Source organism: Cryphonectria parasitica (genome assembly GCF_011745365.1).
Source record: "Cryphonectria parasitica EP155 unplaced genomic scaffold M406scaffold_1, whole genome shotgun sequence".
Taxonomy (NCBI): Eukaryota; Fungi; Ascomycota; class Sordariomycetes; order Diaporthales; family Cryphonectriaceae; genus Cryphonectria; species Cryphonectria parasitica.
The window spans coordinates 3,931,085-3,956,749 of NW_024468909.1; the positions used below are offsets into that span (position 1 = coordinate 3,931,085).

General features: G+C 54.0%; 8 protein-coding genes across 8 annotated transcripts; 4 read left to right on the plus strand and 4 right to left on the minus strand.

Moving 5' to 3' along the window:
• Nucleotides 1-1,084: 1,084 nt before the first annotated feature.
• M406DRAFT_336152 (uncharacterized protein) lies at nucleotides 1,085-3,809 on the plus strand (the record flags this gene model as incomplete). Its single annotated transcript, XM_040921111.1, has 8 exons — nucleotides 1,085-1,147; nucleotides 1,224-1,270; nucleotides 1,412-1,556; nucleotides 1,831-1,892; nucleotides 1,967-2,410; nucleotides 2,478-2,920; nucleotides 3,010-3,557; nucleotides 3,723-3,809. 8 exons carry the CDS (start codon nucleotides 1,085-1,087, stop codon nucleotides 3,807-3,809), a joined length of 1,839 nt encoding a protein of 612 aa, XP_040781448.1.
• Nucleotides 3,810-4,661: 852 nt separating this feature from the next.
• Nucleotides 4,662-6,058, plus strand: M406DRAFT_35868 (uncharacterized protein; the record flags this gene model as incomplete). The annotated part of the gene is made up of 3 exons (XM_040923973.1): nucleotides 4,662-5,139; nucleotides 5,220-5,792; nucleotides 5,889-6,058. The coding sequence occupies 3 exons, from the start codon at nucleotides 4,662-4,664 to the stop codon at nucleotides 6,056-6,058; spliced, it is 1,221 nt and encodes a 406-aa protein (XP_040781449.1).
• A 738-nt stretch (nucleotides 6,059-6,796) lies between these two features.
• M406DRAFT_354474 (uncharacterized protein) lies at nucleotides 6,797-7,488 on the minus strand (the record flags this gene model as incomplete). Its single annotated transcript, XM_040922926.1, has 1 exon — nucleotides 6,797-7,488. A coding segment is annotated over one exon (184 nt), but the record flags the coding sequence as incomplete, so codon positions are not given.
• A 158-nt stretch (nucleotides 7,489-7,646) lies between these two features.
• Nucleotides 7,647-8,328, plus strand: M406DRAFT_354475 (uncharacterized protein). Its single transcript, XM_040922927.1, has one exon. It carries the CDS (start codon nucleotides 7,776-7,778, stop codon nucleotides 8,247-8,249), a length of 474 nt encoding a protein of 157 aa, XP_040781451.1. The 5' UTR covers nucleotides 7,647-7,775; the 3' UTR covers nucleotides 8,250-8,328.
• Nucleotides 8,329-10,789: 2,461 nt separating this feature from the next.
• On the minus strand, nucleotides 10,790-12,968 carry M406DRAFT_336156 (uncharacterized protein; the record flags this gene model as incomplete). Its single annotated transcript, XM_040921112.1, has 3 exons — nucleotides 10,790-11,767; nucleotides 11,855-12,287; nucleotides 12,400-12,968. 3 exons carry the CDS (start codon nucleotides 12,966-12,968, stop codon nucleotides 10,790-10,792), a joined length of 1,980 nt encoding a protein of 659 aa, XP_040781452.1.
• Nucleotides 12,969-18,868: 5,900 nt separating this feature from the next.
• Nucleotides 18,869-21,307, minus strand: M406DRAFT_77303 (uncharacterized protein). Its single transcript, XM_040925960.1, has 8 exons — nucleotides 21,224-21,307; nucleotides 21,147-21,167; nucleotides 20,779-20,802; nucleotides 20,100-20,634; nucleotides 19,779-20,034; nucleotides 19,598-19,706; nucleotides 19,389-19,509; nucleotides 18,869-19,327 (listed from the first exon to the last, which is right to left on the minus strand). The coding sequence occupies exons 1-8, from the start codon at nucleotides 21,242-21,244 to the stop codon at nucleotides 19,308-19,310; spliced, it is 1,107 nt and encodes a 368-aa protein (XP_040781453.1). The 5' UTR covers nucleotides 21,245-21,307; the 3' UTR covers nucleotides 18,869-19,307.
• A 1,122-nt stretch (nucleotides 21,308-22,429) lies between these two features.
• Nucleotides 22,430-24,576, plus strand: M406DRAFT_96843 (uncharacterized protein; the record flags this gene model as incomplete). Its single annotated transcript, XM_040926342.1, has 3 exons — nucleotides 22,430-22,726; nucleotides 22,880-24,460; nucleotides 24,490-24,576. The coding sequence occupies exons 1-3, from the start codon at nucleotides 22,508-22,510 to the stop codon at nucleotides 24,574-24,576; spliced, it is 1,887 nt and encodes a 628-aa protein (XP_040781454.1). The 5' UTR covers nucleotides 22,430-22,507.
• A 329-nt stretch (nucleotides 24,577-24,905) lies between these two features.
• On the minus strand, nucleotides 24,906-25,079 carry M406DRAFT_59485 (uncharacterized protein; the record flags this gene model as incomplete). Its single annotated transcript, XM_040924636.1, has 1 exon — nucleotides 24,906-25,079. The coding sequence occupies one exon, from the start codon at nucleotides 25,077-25,079 to the stop codon at nucleotides 24,906-24,908; it is 174 nt and encodes a 57-aa protein (XP_040781455.1).
• Nucleotides 25,080-25,665: the final 586 nt, after the last annotated feature.

The window sequence follows — 25,665 nt, forward strand, 5'->3', positions numbered from 1 at the left end:
ATCACGACGATCCTCGAGGAAGCCAACAGCCTACCTACCCTCCAAACGCCTATTATTCAACTAGGCACGCCTATCGAGGACCGAGAGACCTCAGATCCTCAAGATCACACTCCTGACACACGTCTGAACGAGACTTCGACCGAGGTTCCAGAAGCTTTTCAATTGCCAAGCCCAGCCTGCACCCCTGAGCCAGAAATACATACATGGTGCAGGGCACGGAAGGGTCTGGGGAAAGCCAGAAGAACAACCCTCGGTGTAGCCCTGCAAACAAGACAAAGGGTCGGAGGATAGTTCTCCGAGATACAACAGTAGAGGATAGAAAACACCATGAGGAGGATCGCCACCGAGGCTCGCGAGGTTGCCTGAGGGGGTGTGTGCGAGGCCAGGTGAGTCAATGGCCCCACTATCGCCAGCCAACCTCTGTCTATAGCCTCAGATAGCCAGCTGTTTTTTCCTTTCTTTTCCTTCCTTTTCCTTCCCTCAGCGCAGTCCAATACAGTTCATTTCCCATAATCTTTGTATTGTGCTCCTTCTTTAAGTGTGGCCTTTTGGGGAAAAGGCTAGGCTTGCGAGAACAAAAGCACTCTACAAGTGGCACCAAAAGTCTGTCAATGCGAGTCTCCAGGCTTATGAACCTATAGGTTTGGCGAGCTCCAAAATTCAAGCTAGAAAGGCATGACGCCGTATTAATGAGAACTCTCCACAAAGTTTGTACTATGGTGACTATACGAAAGCCTACTAATCCAAACCATTATATTTGCTACTTTCTGGACCCCATGATCTTCGGCTTACTGTCAGCGGTACGTAGCATTGAGAGGGTTCGGGTTGAAATCCTAGGCTAAGGGGTGGGCTTATTCCCAGGCTTATTCGCAGCGGAGGAACGGAGCGTGTGAGTCTCTCCGACTCCGTCCCGTCTGCAGGAGCTACTAGTTCGCAAGGAGAACCAACTCGAATTCCCCTTTCTCAAAACTCTCTCATCATGACTTTTGTTTCTTCTTTCAAGGACTTCTTCTGTGATTTACCTGTAATTGTTTTTTCTCATGTCGATATGACATCGTGAGGCTACGCGCGCAACTCTGCGAACATGGACCACGAGACGGAGACCAAGGCTAAAAAAGGCCCGAGAGCATGTATTACTTGTGCTAAGGTAAGAAGAGTCCCAAGGCTTTCTAGAGGCACCGGTAGTCTTCATCAGACGTATCGACTGAGACTTTGCTTGCCAGGCAAAATCCCGTTGCATACCAGGTCCAACAAAACATATCTGTGAGAGGTAAGCTGCGATGCTGCTGACTGGGGTTTCTTTGGGAAGTGGCATGAATGGAGCAGAGCGACAAGAGTGCAGGGGATGGCAATAATCAATAACAATTCGACATGGCTCACCAGAGTCTCTGACTCTTCTCTCTACCCACAGATGTCATCGTCTCAATAAGCCATGCTCGGCCCAGACACCAGCCCCGCCGCGCAAGAGGAGGGCTTTCAAGCCTACTCGGGTCGCAGAGCTGGAGAAGCGCCTGGAGGACCTGACCGCCCGCGTCGAGTCAGGACAGGCCTTCCCGGTGACTCCTTCAGACGCCGAATCACCCATTGAGAGTGAGGGTCGACAGCGGAAGACGCCGAAACGTGCCCACTTTCCTCAGGCAGTCTTCGGAATTCCGCCGAATTTTAATTACTTATGGCCTCCAGGGAGTCCGCGTGACCAGGACCAGCCGAGCCCGGAAGAGATCTCTCGTGTACAGCAGAGGGCACAGTGGAAGGAGGGTGGTCATATTTATAGGGGCATCGCCATTTCACCGAGAGCAGCCTCCAGTAGTGATACCTTTGAGAGCACAGAGCCACCATCACCACCACCACTATCACCAGCAGCAGCAGCAGGACAGGACCGATCGAACCGGGTTGGGAGAGCTGCTCAGACGACTGCACTTGTGTCACACAATTTACCCAACAGCAATGACAAACTTTCTGTTAGCCCTTCTGGTCATGAGGACATGAGAACTCGGCAGCCCTCGCCGACAGACACGCGTCGGGCCCCTCCTGCACCACAACCAAGGCCAGATGGGACTCTTCAGCGAGCCACCATCACCCCTTCAGGCGTGTCTGCGACCCCTGGAAGCGGAATACCCAAATTTTATCCCGACCATGAGGAAGGACAACGGATATTAGAGAACTACGGCCCTCACATATTGACTGTCTTTCCGTTTGTTGTAATTCCGCGAGAGATTACGACTTCGAAGCAGCTGCTCGAGCAGAGGCCATTTCTCTGGAAAGGCGTCATGATGTCGCACCCGTTCAAGGATGCAAAACGCCAGTTCCTGATGGGCAACGATCTCTTGAACGACATCATCACAACTACATTTGTTCGGCCTAGGAAAAGCATAGACCTTCTCCAAGGCCTTCAGCTGCTGATCGCTTGGTGAGCCAACCCTCCTCCCGAGAATGCTCCGCATCTAAGGGACGAACCTAACCTAGAGGCGCAACAGGTTCCATCTCAACTCGGACAGTTTTCGCGTAACGAATTTTCTGTACTTGATGCGCTCGATCTGTGCTTCTCTGGGCTTCAATGAATCCCAGCGGTCCTTGAAGCAGCAGCGCCGTGACCGCACCAGCCTCGAGTATATGCGGGCCTTTGCTGGGGTATATTACCTGGTGACGATGGCCTTCACGACCAACAAGATGCCCGATGCCTTCATGAGCTCCAACTACGTGTCTCAGTGCTGTCGGGTTCTAGAAGAGAAGCAGGAGTACCCTACCGACCAGCTTGTCGTCCTGCTGACCCGGAACCAGCAGCTCTCGCAGTCCATCTCAATGGCCCTTTCTTTCCGTGACAGTGTAAACAGCATGCCTCTAAATTTTATCGTGAACACTTTTGAGCGTGAGATTGAGCAGTTCCGCGCTTCGATACCGGAAATGTTTCAGCAGCACGGTAAGTCCCAAGAGCGGGGAGGAAGAACAGAAAAAAGTGGCAGCTCTCTTGAGAGGAGTCATGGCTGACAGAGTGCCTCTGCGATACAGCCGTTCTCATCACACAGGTCCACGTCGTCAAGGTCCTCCTCTACGAGGTTGCAGTAGGCGAGGCATCGTCAGTGACCTTGCTCCCCACAGAACGCTGTGAGCTGCTCTGGAAGTGCCTTCGGGCCGTGCGGTCGCTGCTGGAGGCACGATTCTTCGTGCAACCCGATACACGTCCCAGATCGTTCTGCCTGGCGTCTTTCGATTACACATACGGCATGCTCGTCGCGCTGAAGCTGTCGACTCTGGACCTGCCAGGATGGGATCTCCGGGTGGTCAGGAAGGAGCTGGATTCCGACAAATATCTCGTACTGCAGATCCAGGAGCTGTGGGAATTGGTGATGGAGAGAAACAGGAGAGGCCTGCCTATTGCTGATGGCGGCGGCGGCGGCGGCGGCGGCGAGGTAGAGAAGAACGCAGCCCAGCAGCGACGGCCCAGCTTTCAAGACCCCTATAAACGCCTGCTCTCGAAAATTATTCAACTGCGAGCCAGCATAGTGGCCGATCTCGCCGCCAGCATGCCTGCAGAACCCGAAGAGTCGACCACTGGCGCCAGCACGCAAGCTGCAGCTACACCAGCGACAGGGGACGCGAGTGCGCACATGCTACCGGACATGACGGCACTCTTTGGGGAGGATCTCTCGTCAGGAGGTATTCTACAGGGCCTGGACGACCCTTTCTGGGAGGAGATGATGGACAGCGCTGCTCAGTTGGAGACCAGTTTCAACGCGCTCCTGGGCTGGGGCTCAGATGATCCTATTGGCCTTGCTTATCCCAGCTGGACAGGCGATGTGCCCATCTGAGGGTATTCTCTGATCCTCTGCTGTCTCTCCTCTTCTTTGTGCCGGGCTTGCGGTCTTTGTTATCGAATCCTGGCTGTGGATTCGGGTTGGGTCATTAATGATGCGAGGCGTTGCCTTAATACTGGCTTATGAGCACGGGATTTGTCTGCGCGTAATCATATCCTGAATTCCACTCAAACCTTCGAGACATCAACGTACGAGGGCTTTGCCAAAGTGAGGGAAAGGCTGAAAAGTAAACTTCGTACAGTACTGTGCAGTACAGTATAATACGTTCTTTGTCCTGCCTGGTCCGGGCGCGATCGAAGCATCCCTGATCCCTGGCAGAACGCACCGACCCATCAACCTTATTTGAACAACATATGAGCAAGGCAAGTGCGGACGACAACCAGGTTCGTGATATGGTCCTTCCATGTACAGAGGCTGACCTCGAGACTGGCTTCCTTCCCTTCAGACGAAAAGCTCTTTCTTCGTGTCGTTGCGTGCATGATTGGAGGAAAGCGTTGGTTACGTAATTACACTTATCCCCACCGCCTTCCAATCCAGGCATGAGTGATAAGCTCTTCCTGCAGGCGTCCTCGTACTCGTCCCTCGTCACCGACCGATCAACTCATCATTCACCGAAAACCAGCTCACGGTCCAAGAAAGAGAGGAAAAAGTCAAAAAGCAAAATAGCCACAGCCCCATCTCATTGCCTGGTACGAACCTAGGACGAGGCTGTGAGGAGCAGGCTGTGGTCTTACATGACCCGACAGACATGCTGAGAGCCAACAGACGGCCGCCATGATTACAGACGCACAGCCCAACGCGCCCAGCTCCAGCGCCTCGAGCGCAAGTGCGACTGCGAGTGCAAACATGATCAGCTCTGAACCCCCAGCACCCACAAGGCCAGCCGCAGATTCAACATCATCACGCCCCCGCTACAAGCACTCCCACTCGAGCTCCACCTCTTCCAGGCGGCGTGTCCCACGCTCGGATTCATCAGACTTTCTCTCAGACCGCGCCACTTCACAACTCATTCGCCGCGTGCTCTGCCCACAGCAAGGGCCTGACAGGGGCAGGACCACGCCTCCTCCTCCCATTGACGAGCTGTTACCACCCCTGACGAGCCGGAATGATGTCGACCTGCAGCTCTACGCCATCATAGCCATCGTGTTGCGGGACTTTGTGCAGACCTGGTACAACAAGATTACGCCAGACGAGGCGTTTGTCGCCGAGATTGTTCAGGTCATTGCACATTGCACGCGGGCCCTGGAGCAGAGGCTTAGGAAGGTTGACGTAGAGAGCTTGTTGTTTGACGAGCTTCCCGACTTGTTCGACAAGCACGTTCAAGGTCAGTCCCCTCTTCCCCCCTCCTCTTCTTCTTCTCCTTCTGCACCGCCAGCATTTGTTTAACAGCAACAATCTCCCCAGCGTACCGGGCATCTCGCAGGCCTCTTGTGCGGCCTCCCATCGAGGCAGATGGGAGGGAGATCTACCATTCGCTATGCCCTCTGCCCTACTTGTCTCCCATACCGAGGATCGACAAGCCAGAGACTGCTTCCGAGCAGGCTGCTAATGAGGTGGCCTACCGTCAGCTGCTCGTTCAGGGCGTCCTGGCCGTGCTGTTGCCTACAGAGGACCTGGAGAACGAATGTTTGACGTCTCTGATTGGTCAGATCCTGTCAGAGCTGATCATAGGCGGGGTGGTCGTCAAGAAGGCGTCTGAGCCTTGGATGATCTGGACCGGCCTGACCATTTTGGCAGATGTGATAGCGCGCAGGGGACAACAAGGCTCTTCTTCTTCTTCAGGACCTGCTCTGAAGGGGACAGGCCGTGCTCCTTCGGGGCCAAGGGGCTTCTCGATACCTGGGCTGCTGTGGTCTTTTGTCCACTACATATTTGCACTGATGGGTTTGCTACGGGTCTTCCTCACGACGCTGACTATGAGTCGGTCTCTACCTCCTCGTGGGCATCAGCTGTCCCCGCAGAAGGAGGGCGGGGGTCGTCATGATTATGATGATGATGATGTTACTGCTGATGCTGGTGCTGATGATGTGGAGACTGCGACGAAGGGTATGGGCTCGGCTCAGCTGAAGCCAGGCTCGGAACAGACACCTATTCTGGCCTTTGCCATATGGCCCATGATATCAGATTTGATTGGTATGGATCGACGCATGCCATGGCTTTCGGGCAGCCTCTCTATGCTACAATGGCTGGCTATTGGAGGGCCTGGACATGTGGCTGGCCCGGATGGAATTATCGACAGGTAAGGGAGAAGAAGAAAAAAACACCTTCCTCTTCCTGATGAGTGCACAACCCCCTCCCCCCCTTTCTTTCTTTCCCTTCACTACACCCACCCACACTGGTCATCACACCGCATGAGCTACCGGTCACTTGACCTTGATATCCTTCCATTCAGCTTCTCAGGAGCCCTCCCTTTTCCTGCAAGCGCAGGGCGGCTGACGTTCTGCACCTCGTCTGGTGCGGAGCCAACACGAGATGACACTCGATATGGTCATTTTCTTTTTGGTGGAAATCCCCCCTCCCCCCCGGGAGGAGAAACCCGGTGGTGGCCTAATACACATCTGGACCCCACCCTTGGGACCCCCTCAGTGTCAGGCGAGCAATGTGGTGGAGCACACACGTCGAGGATCTTCTGCGGCCAGATCGGCAGCCACAAAGCCCGACAAAGCGTTCCCACAGAACCCGCAGGCCCTGGGCCCCATGCAACCGTTCCCAGATGGGTCACCTCAGCCGGCCAATTGCGGTATGCTACTGTCATGCATGCAGCCGATTGCACAGGGTGGGATTCGTGGGGCTTGCACGGCCGTCCATCCGCGAGCCTCATTTACGCGCCCACCATCCAACCTTCACGGCTTGGTCTGCCAGGATTGGCTTTTTCTTTCCTTTCTTTTTTCCCTCTTTTCTTCTCTTCCTGCTGACCAAGCACTGATCTCATCGATTGCAACCCTCACCCCTGGCCTCCCACCACTCGTCCCCCTTTGTCCGCTACGTTGTGTCGAGACTCTCTGGCATGCAGGCCTGCCTATTCTGAATGGGGCATCGATGGTACCCGTCCAGGACTAGGACCCGCTACAGTGTTAGCATCTAGTTGCTGCACAGTATGTTGACATCGGACGGGAGAACCACCCATGCACTGCAGCAACAACATCTTCACATGCGCACCCGCTCCACAGGCTAAGATTTTTCGACCGGGGGGGTGATTGTCTTGTCACTTTTTTGTGGGGACCTCTCTATAGCCCGGACGGCAAGCTTGTTTGTGGGGAGGTATGGCAGCCCAATGCTGCAGGTCGTCCACTCGAACACCCTTGTCATGCTGCCAGGGGCATTGAACACCATCTCGTCATCTCAACAATCATCCGGTTTACCACATTTGTCGGTCGGGAAGGTGGAGGGGAGAGGAAGGGGTGTCCAGTGCAGCCATCGAGTCTTGGCTCTGATTCCTCCACCTTTTTGGTGGTCATGCCCGCTCTTCCAACACCATCATCCTCATCATCATCCACCCAACCATCGTCCGTTGACGCCGTCCCTGCAGCAAGACGAGTTTGTCAATGCTTGTGGTGCCGTCCCCACTCTGTGTGTCGGTGGACTCGTCGGCTGGGGTCTAGGGGCCCAGTCGGATGTCTGTTCTTCTTGAGATTTTATTCCGCGTATTGCGCTGTCAAAAAAGGAAAAGAAAAAAAACTCAGATGCCCCGTCATGGTCATGATGGCTGGTCTTTTGCTCGTCCTGCCATCGGCAGATGCTACTCGTCATATGGCGTTTTGAATCATTTCTTTCTTCTTTGTCGTACCCCAGCCAAACTGTTTCTCACTTGGCTCTTTTTATGCTGCGCCATGCACCTGACCATTCAAAGCACATCAAACACACACGGATCAGCTGTTGGTGTTTTCCTCGCTAACAAGCAATTCCGTCTTCAACAGGCTCCTCTCTGACGCGATACATCGCCATGTCCTCGATCCTGGCATGTTACCTACGGCGCTTCGAAACCTCCGGGGTGCTATCTTTCCGAACAACGCCATGGGGTCCCCGACACTCTTCCCACCCGCGTCTGACCATGAGTTGCACGTTTTGAGACGCAAGTGCGCTAGTGCGCTCTGGACCTTGGTGCCCAAAAGCGTGGGCAGGCTCTACTTTGGCGGCAACGCCTCTTCCTGGTTGGCAGCATGGTTTACTTCTGAAAGTCCACTGTCAGAAGCATCGCTGCGGACCGATCCGATTGGTACCGGTGACAGTGGCAATAGCGGACATGACCTACAAGAAGGAGTTCCAGATGCGCACATCATAACTGTAATCGAGACAGACATCCTGGATGTCTTCAGCGATTCTTACTGTAACAAGCATCTCATGTACAGCGCCCTGGAACTGGTCCTGGTAAGACTGATACCGGAGCTAGCCGAGAAGGGCGTCGAGGAGCTGTTGGAAGAGCGGCTAAGCTAGTAGGAGGGGAGGGGGGGGGGGGGAAGGTGCCTGTAACTCTGAGCTACACAAAATTTCATCAATGTGGCAGTCATCACCGAAAGTTCTAGCCTCGAGCCCTGACAGCACCATTTTCCTTCTTCCTTTGTTCTTCTCTCCTTATATGTACAACATACCCTTCTGCTGATGTAGCTACACGATTACACGTCAAGAATTGTCATGTATCCAATCGTAAATGATCTGTACAAGTGTAGATCTTTCATATAAGTGAAATTAGTTAATAGGAAATACTTGATGCCCGCCATGATTAGGAACTAGGCCCCCCTTGTCCAAAAACCAAGGCCCCGCAAAAAGTTGAGATTTGACGTCCTTCTCTCTCCTCAACCGAAACGCGGTAACCATGGATATCCTCTTCGTACGGACGTTCCATGCTGCATTACAACCTTCCGACCCAACCCCTCCCTTCTGGGCCTTGGAAGGCGTTTGGGGAAGGGGGAGGGGGGAAGGGAGGGTGGGGGGCTAAGCTACATCTGCACACCACAAGTCGAGTCTCCAGAAAGGAAAGAAGAAGAAAAACACACGAGAGAGAGAGAGAGAGAGAGAGAAAAGGCAAAGAGGGGGGTGGTGTAGAAATGAATGCGACGTCTCACTGCACCGGACAACGAACGGGACAAGAAGGGCAAAGGGGTTAACCAAACGCATGGTGCGCCCGTTTCGGCCCTAGTAATCATCATCGAGCATCCCATGCAGGGCGAGAAAAGAGACAAGAGAGAGAGAGAGAGAGAGAGAGGGGCAAATGGATGGATGCATGAATGGCCCCACGGAAGGGGGAGGGGAAAGGGAGGGGGGTTACACTTTAACACTAACCGGCATACACACACACACACACACACACACACAGGAAAGTCCACCCACATACCATAATCTTGGGGGGGGGGGGGGTGTTGTTACGGCGGAGCCATAGTTACCATGGTGGTTAGTTACCTGCTAGCAAGGGTTCCTGATTCGCTTTGTTGATGTGATGGAATCGTTTCTTTTTCTTCTTTGTTCCTTTTACTTTTTTATTTGTTTATTTGCTGTTCAAGGGGTTCCCTATCTGTCTCATCTTTGCCATGGCTTGTTTGTCTGCCTCGTCATCCCAAGGCGAGAAAATGCAGTTTCGCCCGCCTCGAAGGAAAACAAGTAGGAGGGGAGGAAGAGGAGGGAGAGGAAATCGGAATCAAAGGGGGAGAACGTGGTGTGTTTATGTGAGTATGCACATCTGGACCACACTACGTGTGTCTTTCCTCTTTTGCTCACTTGTTTGTTACCTGCTTTGATGATGATTACTTTGCCCGGAAGTGAGTCTCTTCCCGCCCCTACTCATGCCTCCCCCCTCTCCCCACACGTTGCATCTCACCAGTGGGATGATCAGATCAGATGAGCCGCCCTGGAAGGTCTCCACAGCTGCCTCGGCCACGAACATGGTAGAGGATGTGAGCCATCTCCTGCGTTGCTCTCTCGCCCCCTCTTTTTCCTTCTCCCTTTCTCATTGTCCTCTCAGGGCTGGTGAATGCGCGGCCCCCCTTCCCCCTCCCCCTACAGCGTTGTTTCTGGTTGATAAACCCCTCCTCTTCTTTCCCCTTACCATTCCCACCATCCGGGTCGCACGCCCCCTTAGGGGAGCAGGAGTAAGCACTCCTTGACCCAGGTCATTTCGTTGTCTTTTGTCCACTGATCAGCTGTCCTGTGCACCACCAGACCCATTCTTTATGCGCTCGCTGCTCAGATCTGAGCAATCCCAAAAATACTCAATCCCGGTTTGCAGTGGAACCTTGACCCAGAAAGTTAAAACGATAATAAAATAGAATAGAGAGGGGAAAAGGTATTATGTAAATGCCTAGGAAAAAGAAGAAGGAAAGAAGAGAAGAGGCAAAACCCAGAAAGGAATAGATAACAGACATAGAGCCAGATAGAAAAAAAAAATAAAAAAAAATTAAAAGTGAAAGAAAACAAAGTGAAAGACACAAGATTCCCGCACCAGGAATCTTTCCTTGCAAGTACATGAAGAGGAAAGCTGTTGAATGTCGAGATGTTCGATTTCGCGTGAGCGGGAAGGAAGTCTTCAGTTTGAGGCAGAATTTACAACCTGAAAGCTTGCATGACAGATCAAAAAGGGTATATAAGTGTGCGTTGCTGCTGGTGTGTGTGTGATTGAGGTGGGGTGGGGGGACGACTTTGAATGATTTTTGCAAGTCATTGTAGAACTTTCGTCTCTGTCGCTCCGTGATTCGGATTGTGGTGTCGTGGGACGTGATCTCCGTATAAATAAAAAAGGAATAAAGAAATTAAACCGTGAGGCCAATTTTCTGATGTTCGCTTAATCCCTGTGGAGGGAAAGGCCATTTCTTCGTGTCGAGGACGCCGTGATAAAAAGCTTGGTTTCCATGTGTGTAAGCATTGATTCCAATCAGGCTCTCATGGGGCTTTGGAAGAGAAACATACCAACGAATAAAAGTGGAAGGGCGATCTGACGAGAGCGCACAGAGGTAGACCTATCAGACCCCCTCCCCCTTTCAAAGTCATACAACCATGGTCTCCTCGCTCTTGATGAAATCGCCCTCGTCTTCAACATGCTGCCCAGTGTTGCTCATCTCAGCGTCACCTTCTGGGATCCGGTCCAGGCCCCCCATCCCGATGTTCATGCCCAGACCGGTCACAGCCGGAGGACCCATGCTGCTCATGTTGTTGCCCTGGCCTCTCACGGTGGCGGCCGCTTGTTGCGCCTGCTGGTGGATTCTCAATTTATCTGTAAGCCGCACCACGGCGTTGTAGTCAGTCTGGTCGACGATGCTGTTGGGGCCGCTGTTTGCGATGAAGGACAGCAGTGTATCTGCTGCCCGCCGGGCGTCCTCCTGGCTAGGTGATACGGGCGATGAGGCAACAGATGACAGCGGGGCGCTCCCGATCACGGGCGTCGTACTGCTACCTCCCTGCTGCTGCTGGGACAGGCGGCCCTGGAGACTGCTCGCGCTGCTGCTGTGATGCAGCGGGGGACGGACAGGCTGCTGGTGGTGCTGGTGCGGCGACATAGTGCTGTCGAGGCCAAAAGGGCCCGCAGCTGCGAACTCGTGAGCAGGCGAGTCGATTGCCGAGGATGGGCCGCTCGAGGAGACGCCCTGATGGTGGTGGTGGTGGCCTCCTGGTGGAAACTTCGGGGTCATGGGCTCGTTGGAAGGCATGGGCTCTGTCTCGTTCATGTATTCGAGGTTGAGCGTGGGAAATGTCTGGCTCCTAGGCCGCTGAAAGTCTGGCCCCCCAGGAGGGAAGTGTCTGACCTGGTCTGAGGCCAAGAACCCGCCGACGTTGGGATCCGGCGAGAAGGTAAACTGCCCTGTGCCTGTCGGGCTGAGGTTGCTCTCGGAGAAGGATGAACCACCCGTCTCGGGATCGAACGAGTGGTGGTGGGTCAGGTGGTGGTGGTGGTGCTGCTGGTGGTGCTGGTGCTGGTGCTGGTGATTCTTCAGAGTGTTGTTGTCACCAGCCCCCCTCTTGGCGGGCTGCTGTTCGTTCAGATCCATCATCATCGAGGAGCCGCTTCCTCCGCCTTCCTTGTCTTCCTCCCCACCAGCAGCGCCGGCGTGTACGATACTGCTCGAGAAAGGTGACGGGGATTGCTGGTGCGCTGGAGAGCCGGACGAGATGGCGCTGGACGGCTGAGAGCTCGGCAGGATGGGCGAGGTCATTGCCAGCTTGGAGGCGGCAGCACTGGGAATGTTGGTCTCGGAGGCTCGCCGGATCAGCCGCCCTGCCGCCTCATGCTTCTGCTTAAATTTCTCCAGCCAGGACGGGTTGTTGATCTTAGTCTCGGCCTCTCGGAACGGACGGGCATACATGCGTGCCTGCTCCTGGATTTCGGCGTCTGAAACGCGTCGTCCTTTGTGCTGTTCGTTACGCAGCCAATTGGCTAGTGTCTTGTCGATGTCCGGGATCTTGCTCTTGGACTTCTTGGTTGGTGGAGGTGGGCGTTCCTCTGGGTTCAGCCATTTGTCTTTCCGGCTGAGGACCTTGGACACGGTACTGTTTGATGTCGTCAGCAAATCTCTAGGCGCCATGTAGTTTTGGCTCGTGTGTGTGTGTGTGTGTGTGTACGCGCGCGCGCGCCCTTAGTTTCCTATAGGTCATGGCTCACCTTCGCTCCACCCCAAACATTGCGCCAATCTCAGTCTGCTTCATGGTCGGGTTATCAAGATGGCACTGGCACATGCGACGGCGGTCTTCATCTGTCAGCGTCTTCCTTGGCTGGCTCGGCTGTGCAGCTGGTCTTGTGGCCTTGACCGTTGACGACGACGACGGCATGCTGGTGGAGGACGAGGCAGGAGGTATAGCGACTGGAGGCGACGTGTTGAAGCTTCCCGGGTTGGTCAGCATGCTTGGCCACGTAGGATGCGATGGAACCATGAGCAGCGGGAGCGTCGGGTGGTGCGGAGGCGGGGGAGGATGTGGATGAGGCTGTAGAACCGGCTGTGAAGGTGTCGCTGGTGGCGGCATCCGGCCCAGCGACTCGGATGGGAGGCCATGGCCGTGTGATGAGATGGGAGACATGAAGGTGTACGCTCCACCGCCGTAGTCTCCCACTGTCGTCGTAATGTATGGGCTCATGTCGCCCCATTGGTCGCTTGCAAACGTCTGGTCATGGTGGGCGAGGTGAGTATCGTGGTCCATACTCGAGGAGCCTCCGATTCCGCCCTGGCTGTGCATTGTATATGCCTCCAGAGTGAGCCTTCCTATGTGTTTCTTTTTGGAAGACCACACTCGAGAGGGGGTATCTTTAACCCCGAGCTAGCGAATGGCCTTTTCGTTTTCTTGTATTGGTCAACTTATTCTAGGAGTGTATCCTGAAGAGCTTCTCGAGCGTGTGTGGCTTGCGGTGAATGCTGTAAGAGGAGAAGAAGGGAGGGGGGGGGGGGAGGGTATCACTTGTGCCCGACCAAGACTGGCGTGAGTCGATCTCATGAACGACGGGCGACATGCATCAAAGAGAGCGACAGTTCTTCCAGTAAGAGACTTGTGTCATGGATGGAGTCTTCCGTCTGTGGTTAGAGAGGATCGGGCTTCGTCGACAGCTGCAGCTATGGACGGGGGTGGAGCAGAGCCACGAGCGGTCTGCCCGGAGAGGGTATATGCAGATGCAATGCAGGTGCCGAGCTTGGACAAGCCAAGGAAAGGGCGAATGGCAAGAGAGTGGGAGAGAGGGAAGGAGAGGGTCAGAGTTCGAACCCCAGAATTGCCTTGTCGTGTTCCCCGGCGGTCTTTTGAAACGGGGCCTGAGAACTCCTCATAAGATGGATCTTCACCCTGCTTCCTCGTTGCTACGAAGCACAGAGGCTGTGTTGTTTGAACTCGCTGCTGCTGCGGCGGCTGCTGCTGAATACCACTCGCATGATCAGTTCCTTTCTTTATCCCCCTCCAAACTTCCTCTTATACGGAAATTCCTTGCCCGCCATACATATGCAGAGCCCGCTCGACGGCTTTGCTTCTGGGAGGGGGAAAAGGAATGAAGAAGAAGGAATGAGAACTGCTCACAATTTTATTTTTTTATTTTTACAAAAGCCGCTCATCCAAGAACATAGTCAGGCCAACTGCCGTAATATGAACTTGCTTCTTTGTAAGTAAACAACAGGCTCGATGCAGCAATCAGGATGAGCCCTACTGCGGAGCAAAACGCCGCAATGCACTTGCAGACGCTGGTGTACAGTGGCTAGCCATAAGATTCAAGGCGATGGGCTGCATGGCGATTACATGTACTATGTATGTTTTTTTCCCAGGACTGCTTGTACCAGCAGGGGTTCGTGCTGCACACCCCCCCCCCCCCCGTCGGGTAGGGTAGCAGAAGGAGAGGGGTGGATTTGACAGGGGGCTGTAGAAGAGGGAGATGGGAACGGATCAATAAGGGCAGAGATAGCCAGCTTGGGTTGCTCTGGGGTGGGTACATGTTGATGCGAGGCCTGACAGCTAGACAAGGCTTGTTCAGAAGTACTGTTGTGGTAGCAGCAGCAGCACCATAGTAATAGCATGGGGGGTTTCTGACTGCTGCTCTCGGGGGAAAATACATGCATCAGACTGCAGAAAGTGTTGAGAAAGAGGGGCCGGGGAGGGGGCGCAACGCAGCGCAAGTTTCCACGTGAATAACTTGTATCAATAAATATCAGATGAGTAAAAAAGAAGGGTGCAAGGCGATCCGAACCACGAACAAAAAGATGGCTTCTCTCGCTTCTGCATTGTGGAGTTGGAACTTGGGATGACAGTCAGCACCACACCTCAATGTTGCGTCGTGGGATCGGAGATGGGGCCCATCCGTCATACGAGAGGAGAGGACGGGACCGATCAGGAAGAGGAAGAGACGATGATGTATTCTGGGGGGGGGGGGAGCTCTGCTGGGAGGGGAGTTGGTTAACCCAGGACTAGGACATGGGGAGGGGAAGTGGTGGTGGCCCAGCGATTTGACAGAGTCGTTTATTGCTTGCCCAATACCTCATTCAATAGTACCACCACCGTGTGAAGAGACCATCGGCCGAGGCGTGCGAATCAACGAGTGTGGACGGCATGTCGTTCAGCGAGGCTTCCTGACCAGGGTGGATCGGACCGGGTGTGCTGGAGCCCGCCCCACCTGTGATGGCGTCCCACGGCCCCATCGTTGATGGGACTCCCTCTCTGAGAAGTGCTTGAGAGGCCAGAAAGCGATCGCGAGGGCTCGTGATGTCTCAGAGAGGGGAGGGACCTGGGCATCGAGAAATGATCTCATCCATCGGACATGATGATTAATCTCGGCACCGTAGATGGGCAAAGAATGCCAATCACCAACGACAGGAGATATCCAGATCCTCATCGTTCTCAACCCAACAACCAATCGAGCAGCTGGGCGAGCCCCAACTGTAGTATCATGCTTTGAAAGCTGAGCTTGGACAAACCCTTCCTCAAGAAGACGCTTGTCATGAAGCTGATGGATCCAACCGATCCTTACAGGGCTTGGATCCGAAGAAGTCTTGGCTCGACGAGCCCTCTCTCTCTCTCTCTCTCTGTGTGTGTGTGTGTATGTGTGTGTATCTCTGTCTCTCTCTCTGTCTCTCTTTCTGCTTCACTTTCTTTTCTTTTCTTCTGCGGCAGGCATGTCTCTTCTTCCTTAGCGACGGGCGGCGACCATAGCATTTTGCGCACGCGGCTCCGATGCGGCCCGCTTGTGCAGTATGCGCGTCCCGTCCAGGCCGGCCATCGTGGGCTGCTAGGTTTCCTAGGCTTGCTAGGCGTGCTGGGGTATGCTTCGATCGAGCGCTCCTCACCTTACGCTCGCTCTTCTCTCTCTCTCTCTTGCCAGGCCAAAAAGCTAAGAGCTACTACGGTCCAGGGGTTGAAGGAAGATCTGCTCACCGGGGCGGATCCCCCTCCTCCAAAGTGGGGAACCCTCCTCGATGGATTCACGTAGCCAAGTACATAGGAACCTGAAAGCGCGCCCGCCAGGATTATTTGCGAGTCATTCAGGCCGTTCGAGGGGTCCGAGGGAGGAGGAGGAGGGGATCAAGATTGCAAGACTGGTCTGAGTGGGATGCTTTTTTCAGCTTGTTAGAAGCCGGCTACAATGCCTCAAAACTTCCAATCGTGCCCGTTGTCAAGAGGGTGCCGTTCCTGCAGACCTAGCACCTTCGACCCTGGACGTTGACGATCAATGCAGCGGGACGAGGGGTCCACGGTTCGCAGTCCCTAAGTCCAGTTAAGGCAGGATGCGCGATCTCCTCGCAAAACGAGCCAGGCCTGTTGTATATAAATAACAAGCCTTCTGCCTCTTGGTGTGTCCTTTCTTTATTAGTGTGCTGATTCCTGGCCCTTGCGAATTGTCGAGGATGACTAAAGAAGAGACGAGATGAGACGAGACGAGACGAGACTGGTGCAAGGGAAGAAGAAATAGTAACAGTATGCCGCCGCGGGCGTAGGAAGCAGGAACCGGTGCTAGCAGTAGCATGGTCCCCATCAACACATCACGAGCCGATTGTTTAGCGCAACCCCTCGCTACCAGCGGCTTTCGTAGAACTATGTACTACCACCGTTGGCTGCCATCATATCGGTTGGTTCGAAAGAACTGTGGTTCCCGGTTATCGAGCAGACCCATTCCAGCAAGCAGAATCCAGCTCTGTGGGAATCAGGCCGTACGGACAGCATCATCTGAGGGAGATCTGCGCCAGACCTTCCCTCCAAATATCCTAGGGATCAAGCAGATGACCAACGACGACACTGACCAGCAGCATAATGATCTAGGAGACAGAGAGGGTCGCACGCGGGTTGCACGGCTCAGTCGTCGTCCTCGTCGTCCTCGTCGTCGTTGTCATCGTCGTCGAGGAAGTCTCTTAGGGGAAAGGTTTGGGCCATACGCGTCGGAAGTGGCCCTGGTAAACTCTGTCGATTCCGGCTTGTATTCCAGTTTGCCAGTTGATGTCGTTTATCCCCGCTCGAGGGCAGCTCTTCTACCCCCCCCCCCCCATGCTGCTGCTAGTGGAGGGAGGGCACGATTGCAGTCTAGTGCTGAAGCTGACTGCGCATGGCACTCAACGCCCTGTCGACCCTTTCACGCCATTGTCCACATTGCGTAGAGGCGGCCGTGTGCAAGAATAAGAGGTGTGTGTACCTCATTCATTTAGTAGCTGTTGAGGCAGACCCGGACCAAATCGGCCTCGGCATGAAACATGACTTCCGCGCGCCCTGTTCTGTCTGATACTGGGGTAGTCATCTATAGTAAATATTCAAGATGAACGGCTGGCCCTCCTTTCGGCGCATGGACATCTCGAGGCCAGGACGGGGTTTGTGGTCCTGACAGGCCAATCGCAAGCAAAGTCATGCGGGAGCCTGTCAATCTTTAGAACAAGCCATCCAAATACCAAGTGAACAACGAGATACTCCAGGCGAGACACACGTTAGTATCGACATCATTGCTTGATGGATGTGACAAGAAACGCATGGATGCTCTCGGAGATTTTTTTTTTAAGAAAAGAAAATTACGTGGTCCAGATAACGGGCCGTGCAGGCTCAACGCCACACGTGTGCAACCCAACAGACCAAGGTCGTTGGCAATGTGCATCCTTGGATGGTTATGGAGACGGAATCAGATCGAGGTCAGACACACGACACAAACAACCCCGTCGAGGCTAAATGAAGGGGGGAGAGGGAGAGAGGGGACACGGACGCGATGTTCCTGTTCTGCTGTAAGGAAAAGAAGTAAGGCGAGATGAGACAAGGCGTGGGGACGATTGTGCGTAGTAATTGTCCCAAAGAGTCGCGATGGTCCGGGCTTGCGCTTAACTCTCTTCCGCAAGAATACCAGTGTGGCAGGGGAAAGCAGTGCGCCTCACTAGCCTCAGGCACACAAGAACCTGCAGCGCGTCAGTATGCAGGCAGGCCCCCGCGTCGTCCTCCCTCGGTTGACTAGGCCCGAGCTGCTCACGAGGCCCGTGTGCGTGTTCGCCCTGCCTGAAGGGTGCCTTTGGGGCCTTGTCGCCTCCAGGTCCTCTTGATTGCACAATAGCGTTGCGACCATGTGTTTCTTCCCGCAAAATCAAGAATAGCGCAGTGAATCGAGATTAAATTATGGGAATGGCGAGTTCTAGAGCTGGCAGACATGTTAGTGAGCTCGTCGTCGAGTATCTGCCGGGACTCTTGTCTGATCGCTGCCCGGCAGGTTCTGCCGTGACTTTTGTGTGGCATCTGACCCTGTGGTATGGACCAAGTAGAGACACAGTGCAGCAAGGTACAGGATCTCGAAGTGGGGTCTCGGCGGCAAGAGTCCTGTTGTGAAAGGCTGATCAGCCTGCAATGGTGCATGCAGAAGCAGGGGCACACTTCCAGAATCGGCCGTTCGAATGCTGATTGGTGCAAACACTCCGGGGTTGTGTGGAGTGTTCAGACTTTCACGGTGGTGTAATGTACATACCCCAATACACACCCTTTAGGTACAGAATACAGAATACCTCGTCGTTGTCGGCAAATTTCCGTCTCTCTTCAGATAGCCCTTCCCAGTGTGATCGAGGTCAACCGACTATCACATGCCCCAAGTCGCTCTGCTGCGCAAGTCTGCGATGATTGCACAGGTGAGTTTGTTGTCCATAGCCTTCTTCTCAAAACAGGCGGCATGTCTAGGTAGCGTAGCACAACAAAAGTCTTTGACATCGTATCCCCGGCTCGCAGTGTCATCTTGTGCAGGTCAGTGCATGTGGGGAAGCCGGAGGACGCAGCAGACCCAGAAATCGAAACTTTATGTGTCAGGTCGTTGACCGCTGGTGAATGGGCATCACTCTTGTTCTGCGCTGCCGTAAGCGCTGGCTGGCCTGACCGCTACTGCTCTATGTCTGCACGTGCCTGCACTCTGGACGTAAGATCAGTCTGTCGCTCATAAATCCACATGCCAGTCATGCAGGTTGTATGAAATGTTGAGGAGCTAGACGTGCAATTCTTTCGATGCAACCGAAGACTTTGTGGGGGGCCGCAGTGCTTTTTTCCCCCCTCCCACATCCATAGATTGTGTTGAAGCGGCTGGTTAGCTCAGTGCCTGAATGAAAGACGCCACACTGTAATGCGCAGACCGCGGGCCCGAAGGAGACGGAGCGATAGCACTGGATCTTGTTCTCATCTATCTTGCCAGACAGCATTGTTCTCTATATCGGTCACTAAGTCGCTGTAAATCGATGACGAGTTGACCGGTTGGCTGAAAGTACAGCGTCACTCGAGTGCCGACCCATCGATATGCCACGGCCAGAAGACTGCTGCATTTGAATCGGGGTCGTATTTCCCATAAATCCGCTCTCATGAAATTGCAAGTAATTGCTGCGGATCTAGCAAAGTCCGCACGTAGTATCCGTATAATTTTCTGAAGGCCTTGGCCTTTTATCGGTCTTCACCCTCCGTCATTGGGGGGTCAACGCTACGTCTTGGAGCCTCTCAAGCCTTGTGAAACGACAGAGAGAATCGTGTTCGCAGCAGCGTGCGAGAGGAGACCGACATCCCAGATGGCGAATCCACGGCTCGAGAGACAGAGCGTGGGGGATCGGGATCCATGTTTCATCGCTTGACAATAGTCACTTTTGGGGAGGAGTATGGTCAGTATCAATACTGTCTCCGCTGCGTCAGAGGGTTTCATACCAATGTCCTCGTCAGCAAGCTCATGAGAGAGGCCGACACGCTGCGGCTGATGCTTTACAGACTTTCCGTAAACGATGGCATTCCTGAACTGCTCAACAATAGTGCGATGGATGGCGTTGCACTGAGTAATGGTCCAATCAGTCCCAATCATTGACACGCGAGTTCATAGATAGACTGAGGGTGGAAAATTGGCTGGGGCTTAGGCTTACAAAATCTTCGACGGTGCACCTCGAGGATCGTAGCACGACAGGTGCGGAATAGTCTGGCATTTTACCCTTGGGTTTGGTGTAGACTCGGACCAGATTCAGTTTCTCCCACCTGTGTTTACCCGCCTTCTTGTCAGCACGTCCTTCGATTTTGTAGCATCTGCAGAGGAAAAGAGAGATTTACATCGCCTCCATTAACTCATCGACGTTCCACCCATGTTCGGAGCTGATGGGCACCGCGTTGGGAATTCGATATAGCAAGTCCAATTCCTCGATGCTGATGGCGTCAATTTTGTTCAGGACGTAAATGACGGGAATATAGCTCCGGGATTTGGCCTCTATTATGTCAATGAGATCATCGACGGTCGCGTCGCATCGGATGGTGATATCCGCGGAGGACATCTTGTATTCGCTCATGACGGCCTTAATCTCGTCATGATCTTGCGTCGGGAGTTAGTATCTTGTGTCGCCTCGGGGCCAGCATCATTATATCATCAGGACTCACCTATATGGGTTAGGGGCACCGTGCTCGTAATATTAAGGCCGCCCTTATCCTTCTTCTTGATCGTGATGTTTGGTGCTTCCTTGTTGATTCTGATTCCGAAGCCCTCGAGTTCGTTTTCGATGACTCGTTTATCCGTGAGGGGTTTGTTCACGTCGAGAACAATGAATATCAAATGGCATGTCTTTGCGACCGCGATGACTTGTCGGCCACGGCCACGGCCGTCTTTAGCACCCTCAATGATACCTGGCAGGTCGATCATTTGCAGCGGTGCTCCATTATACATGACCTGACCTGGCACACTTGTCAAAGTTGTAAACTCGTAGGCAGCGGCTTCCGAGTGCTGCCCTGTCAGCCTGCTCATCAATGTACTCTTTCCCACTGACGGGAATCCTATGAATCCAACACTGGCCACACCCGTTCTTGCCACGTCAAAGCCGGCACCGCCACCGCCACCGCCGCCACCTGAGGGTGTGAGAAGTTCTCTCTTGAGTTTTGCGAGCTTTGCCTTCAGTTGACCCAGATGAAACGATGTGGCCTATTAGTGTTTTTGTTAGCAGCTGTTTGACGGCCAAATGTGCCTCGGAGTGGTCTCTTGTTGTTGACGAAAGCCATCGTCCAGCACTAGAGAAGGGCTTCTTTGGGGGGGGGGGGGGGTGCAGAGAGAATATGGCGGACTGACTTTGTTTTTCTGCGTCCTACTCATCTATTGGATTTACCATTGTCAGTTCTGTTTCTGGAAGCTGTGATTGTGGAGGGGATGAAGTGCCGGCGCTGAGTCTCGTGTAGGTATCGTGAGCTCTCCGTCAGTTGCTGAATGCTCTTGGAGCCTGAGCAGCCCCTCTGACTGCCTGATGCTAGTTGTAGCCTTCTAGTGAAGCAGCTCAAGCCCTTCGTGCAAACCAAGCAGCACCTTAGGATCCCGAGCCTGGCCCTGTGCCTTTTCCCCAAGCTCTTTGCTACCACGGTTTTCTAGGCATGACATTCTCCACAGAGATCTCGCGTGCTGGTGGGGTTGGAAGGGCGAAATCTGAAGAGAGTCAATCGTACCTCGGCCTCAATCTCCTTGATCTGTCGTTCCTGCTGTCAGCTCAAAGTTCTCCAAGACACATGCTGCGGTCACTGACCTTCTCCACGGTGGTCGACATCTTGGCGACCTGTTAGAGAGACTCCGCTCTCTTGAAATTATGAAAGTTGACCAAGTAACAGATGGGGATCTGGTTGTGGCTCGAGTTGTGGTGCTGCTCAAGGCTCTTGCGGTCGACGTCGTTGTTGGTCGTCTGGGGAAAGAAAACAGCGGGGCAAATTTCTGATGGTTTTCTGAAAGGCTGGGTTGCCCCTCGACTGATGTCACCTTGGTAGGCACGACTCAAACAGGGTTAGGGGTTTCCCCCTCTCAATCACCAATGCTTCTTGAAGAAAGATACCCCCCCCCCCCCAAAAACCCCCCCCAAAAGCCATGGCTGTGCTTTTGAAACCCGTTTTTGAGTCAGTCCTGCTCTTATGTGAGAAGCACGGCTGCCAGAGTGCCCAGGAAAATACAGTTGACAGAATCACATGCCACTCCAGGCCATCCTTTGATAGGCCTTGCAAGGGCAAGGGATGTGCTTCTTAGATCAACGGGAAGTGACTTGAGGTTCATAGTGTTCTCTTGTTATGTCATGTTGAAATACTTAGCAGCATCAGTCACTACTACTAGGTAATTTAATCTGGTAGGTATTTCTCTCCAACACAGACTTGCCATTTCTTCTCTCCTCAAGTACAAATCGTCAGCCTTTGTCTGCACTTGTAAGTGCTGGCTGAGACTTGCCAAGACAGCATTGTGTTTTAGTGCTGCGTCCAACGCAACACAGTACAGAAACTTGGACCCCTACTTAGAGTTAGCACCAGATTACAAGCCTTAACGCCGATAAGCCAGGCACTGATAAGCGAGCGTGTGACGGGCCTTGTTGTGTCGTCATGGGGGAAGTAAGAGAGGAGGAGCCTCGGTCGGATATGTTTCGCAGGACAAGGCAGTAACGATGCAAGGCAATCAACTACAGTGCAGCCCATCATCATACACTATATTGCAGCGCAACGGCGGTTGCCGAGAGCGGCCTCGCTCACCACGCATTCATTCCCTCTCCTTTCGTCAAGGGTCATCCAATCGCCTCCCCCCACCCTTATCCTTAGACAGACAACCTTAGAATCATTTACGTCGTCGTCCTCGTGACAACGTGTCTCAACCCCAACAGCAACAACAACCTCGCCCAACGATCCTTGTTCTTCTCCTCCTCCTCCTCCTCGTTCTTCCTTATCTTCTTTCTGCCTCTTTTCACGTCGACATCACTCTTGTCTTTCCTAATTTTGTTTTTTCTATTCGCCCGCTTCGAGAACCCTATTAACCATCCTCGACGACGACGGCGGCGACGATGATCCTCAGGCGCAAGACCAGGGGGCGTGGCGACACCTGCACCTCCGCCGGCAAGGTGACCGCCAGCCTGCTCCTGTCATTTCTTATGCTCGCACCAGCGGCATCCGCCCACGCTCCAGCAGGCAACTCCAGATCGAGCGAACAGGCCGACCTTCCCTTCAAGCCCGACTTCTTTAACCCGTCGCCAGAACCTCCCGCCCCAGCTGACCATGTCTTTGTAAGGTTTGCCCTCGTCAACACCATCTTCCCTTCCTCCATCATCATCGTCGCCATCATCTTCTTCATTATTATTATCATCATCGTCGTCATCAAGTGTGATATCAAGCTGACCATCGGAAAACATCGTCTTCGTCGATGTCTCCAAGAATAGTCCCTCCGACATGTCTTCCACCACGGCACGCACAGATACCCGAACCTGCACAGGCGCCAGGACGTGGTCCACATACAGGAGCAGGAGATATGGCTGGCTGCCGAGGATGAGCACGTTGCCGAGAGACTTCCCCCCCTAAGGGCAAGGAGCGATGCGACGAGGATTCAGCGGCTAGTGGACCGCCGGCCGAGCGTGGTCGACCCGATGGTGGCGCTGTCGCGGGAGCGAGGCTATGTCTCGGTCCTGTCCGAGGACGCGTGGACGCTGGACGACATCCCTGGGCCTGACATTACGGACAGAGACACCGTCGTCAGCCTGGCCTATATGTCGGCCAACGCCTACGTGGAGAAGGATGCCGACGGCGAGTGGCTCGAGGTCGGCGACCCTTTCAACCGGTCTGCCGACTTTGGCTGGGAAAGCGACGGCCTCCGCGGCCACGTCTTCGCCGATGCCGACAACTCCACCATCGTCATCGGGCTCAAGGGCACGTCCATGGCTGTCTTCGACGGCGAGGGCACCACCACCAACGACAAGGAGAACGACAACCTCTTTTTCAGCTGCTGCTGCGCCCAGCAGGGCCCCTGGCTCTGGCACCAGGTCTGCAGCTGCGCCACCGGCACTTACTCATGCAACAACACATGCGTCGTCCAGGCCCTGCGCCAGGAGAACAGGTACTACATGGCCGCCCGCGAACTGTACTCCAACGTCACCGAGCTGTACCCGGACTCCAACGTCTGGATCACCGGTCACTCCCTTGGCGGCGCCGTGAGCAGCATGCTCGGCTTGACCTACGGCCACCCCGTTGTCACCTTCGAGGCCGTCCCCGAGGCCCTGCCCGTCGCCCGCCTCGGCCTCCCTGTCCCTCCAGGCTCCGACCCCAATGTCCCCCAGACCCGCGAGAACACGGGCGCCTACCACTTCGGCCACACTGCCGACCCGGTCTACATCGGCACCTGCAACGGCGCCACTGCCTCGTGCTCCTACGCCGGCTACGCCATGGAGTCCGCCTGCCACACCGGCCGCGAGTGCGTCTACGATGTCGTCGCCGACAAGGGCTGGCGCGTTGGGATCGGCACGCATAAGATTCGGTCCGTTATCAACGACGTCATCCTCAAGTACGACCTGGTCGCCGAGTGTAGGTTCACCCCCGAATGCCGCGACTGCGCCAACTGGAAGATGTACGAGAGCAACGGCACCGAGTCTACCACCACCGCCAGCTCGTCCACCTCCACCAAGACCCGCACGAGAACCGAGACCTGCAAGACCCCTGGCTGGTGGGGCTGCCTGGATGAGACAGCCACGGGAACGGCTACGGCGACCAGCACCACCTCGACGAGCACAAGCACGAGCACGTCAACCTGTAAAACCCCGGGCTGGTTCGGATGCAACGACAAGACCACGACAACAGCCACCACATCATCGTCCGACTCCTCGCCCACCAGTGCCCTGCCTACGACCAGTACGACTTGCGAGACGCCAGGGCGTTTCTGGGGCTGCTACGATAAGACCACCACGAGCGGCAGCGCAACGTCGTCCGCACTCACCTCGGAGCCAAGCATCACTGCGCCGCCTGCGCCGACTGTGACCACCACGCGTCCCATCACTCCAAGGCCGACGGGCACGTCCACGCCCACGTCCGGGTCTGTACAACCGACGCAGTCTCACTGCACGAGCAGGAATTGGTTTGGTTTCTGTAGGGGGTACGGCATCAGCGACGATGAGATATAGGTACATGCTACCCTCGTGGGGGAAGAAGTGTTTAATAGGAGAAACAGAGTTGGTTTGAGTCAACGATACGATACGCTACGTTACGGTGTGGGCATCTATTTCATCAATCTCGTTTTTTGACTACATGGAGTTGGGGGTTGCCGGGCAGAACAAGGGCAAGGCAAACGCAAGAGGGCATGAGAAGTCAAGGCCTTGGCTCGGAGTTGAGTTGTCCCATTTTACATTACCACATTTGCATTTACATGTGGCTCGTTCAAACAAGCCAATACAGACTGCATTAGATTTCAATATCACATTCTCATACTTGATCTTTTGTTTCCTTCTTCTCCCTTGGACGGACAGCCGTCATGGGCGGCTTATGCTCAAGAGAAGAAAAGCATGGGCTCGCATCGACAGCAGGGCAGTATAGCAAAGAAATCTGGGTGGATTGAAACAGAGACAGAAGGGAGAAAGGAAAAGGGGGGCGAGGCATCCTCGTGTCCCAATTTCTCACTCATTTGCCCAGAATTACCCTGATGTATCGTGTATGTAGGTCGTTTTGCTCAAAGACTCATATGCATATATGTACATTTGTCACACCCCGCACTACTTACTATTGTAGCATTTTTGCACAATGAGCAACATTATGGCATACATGACTTCACTTCACTCGAGCAGTCGATGCTCTGAGGAGCACATATTGGATTAATAAAAATAACAAAAATCAATGATTGATGCCTAACCCGAGACCGATGCTGTTCCAATACCCCTGTCCTAGTCCTATACGTACAACCGTACAAACACTTGCATGAAGACGTTTCTTCCCATTCTCCCTCCCTCTTTCTCTCCGAAAAGGGACATCATGCAGGTGCCGTGCGTGTCTGGAAAACATGCGTGGTGCGTGTGTCGTCCCATCTGTATCTGTCGTTCGTGCTCATGCTCTCTTTTGAATATCCTATAGCAAGCGTACGCGGATACTTTGCTCATCATCAACACCATCCCGAATTAATACGTGGATCTTCGTTCCATGCTTTATGCAGCGCTGCCCAATCTTCCAACTATTTCTTTTCAAATTGGTC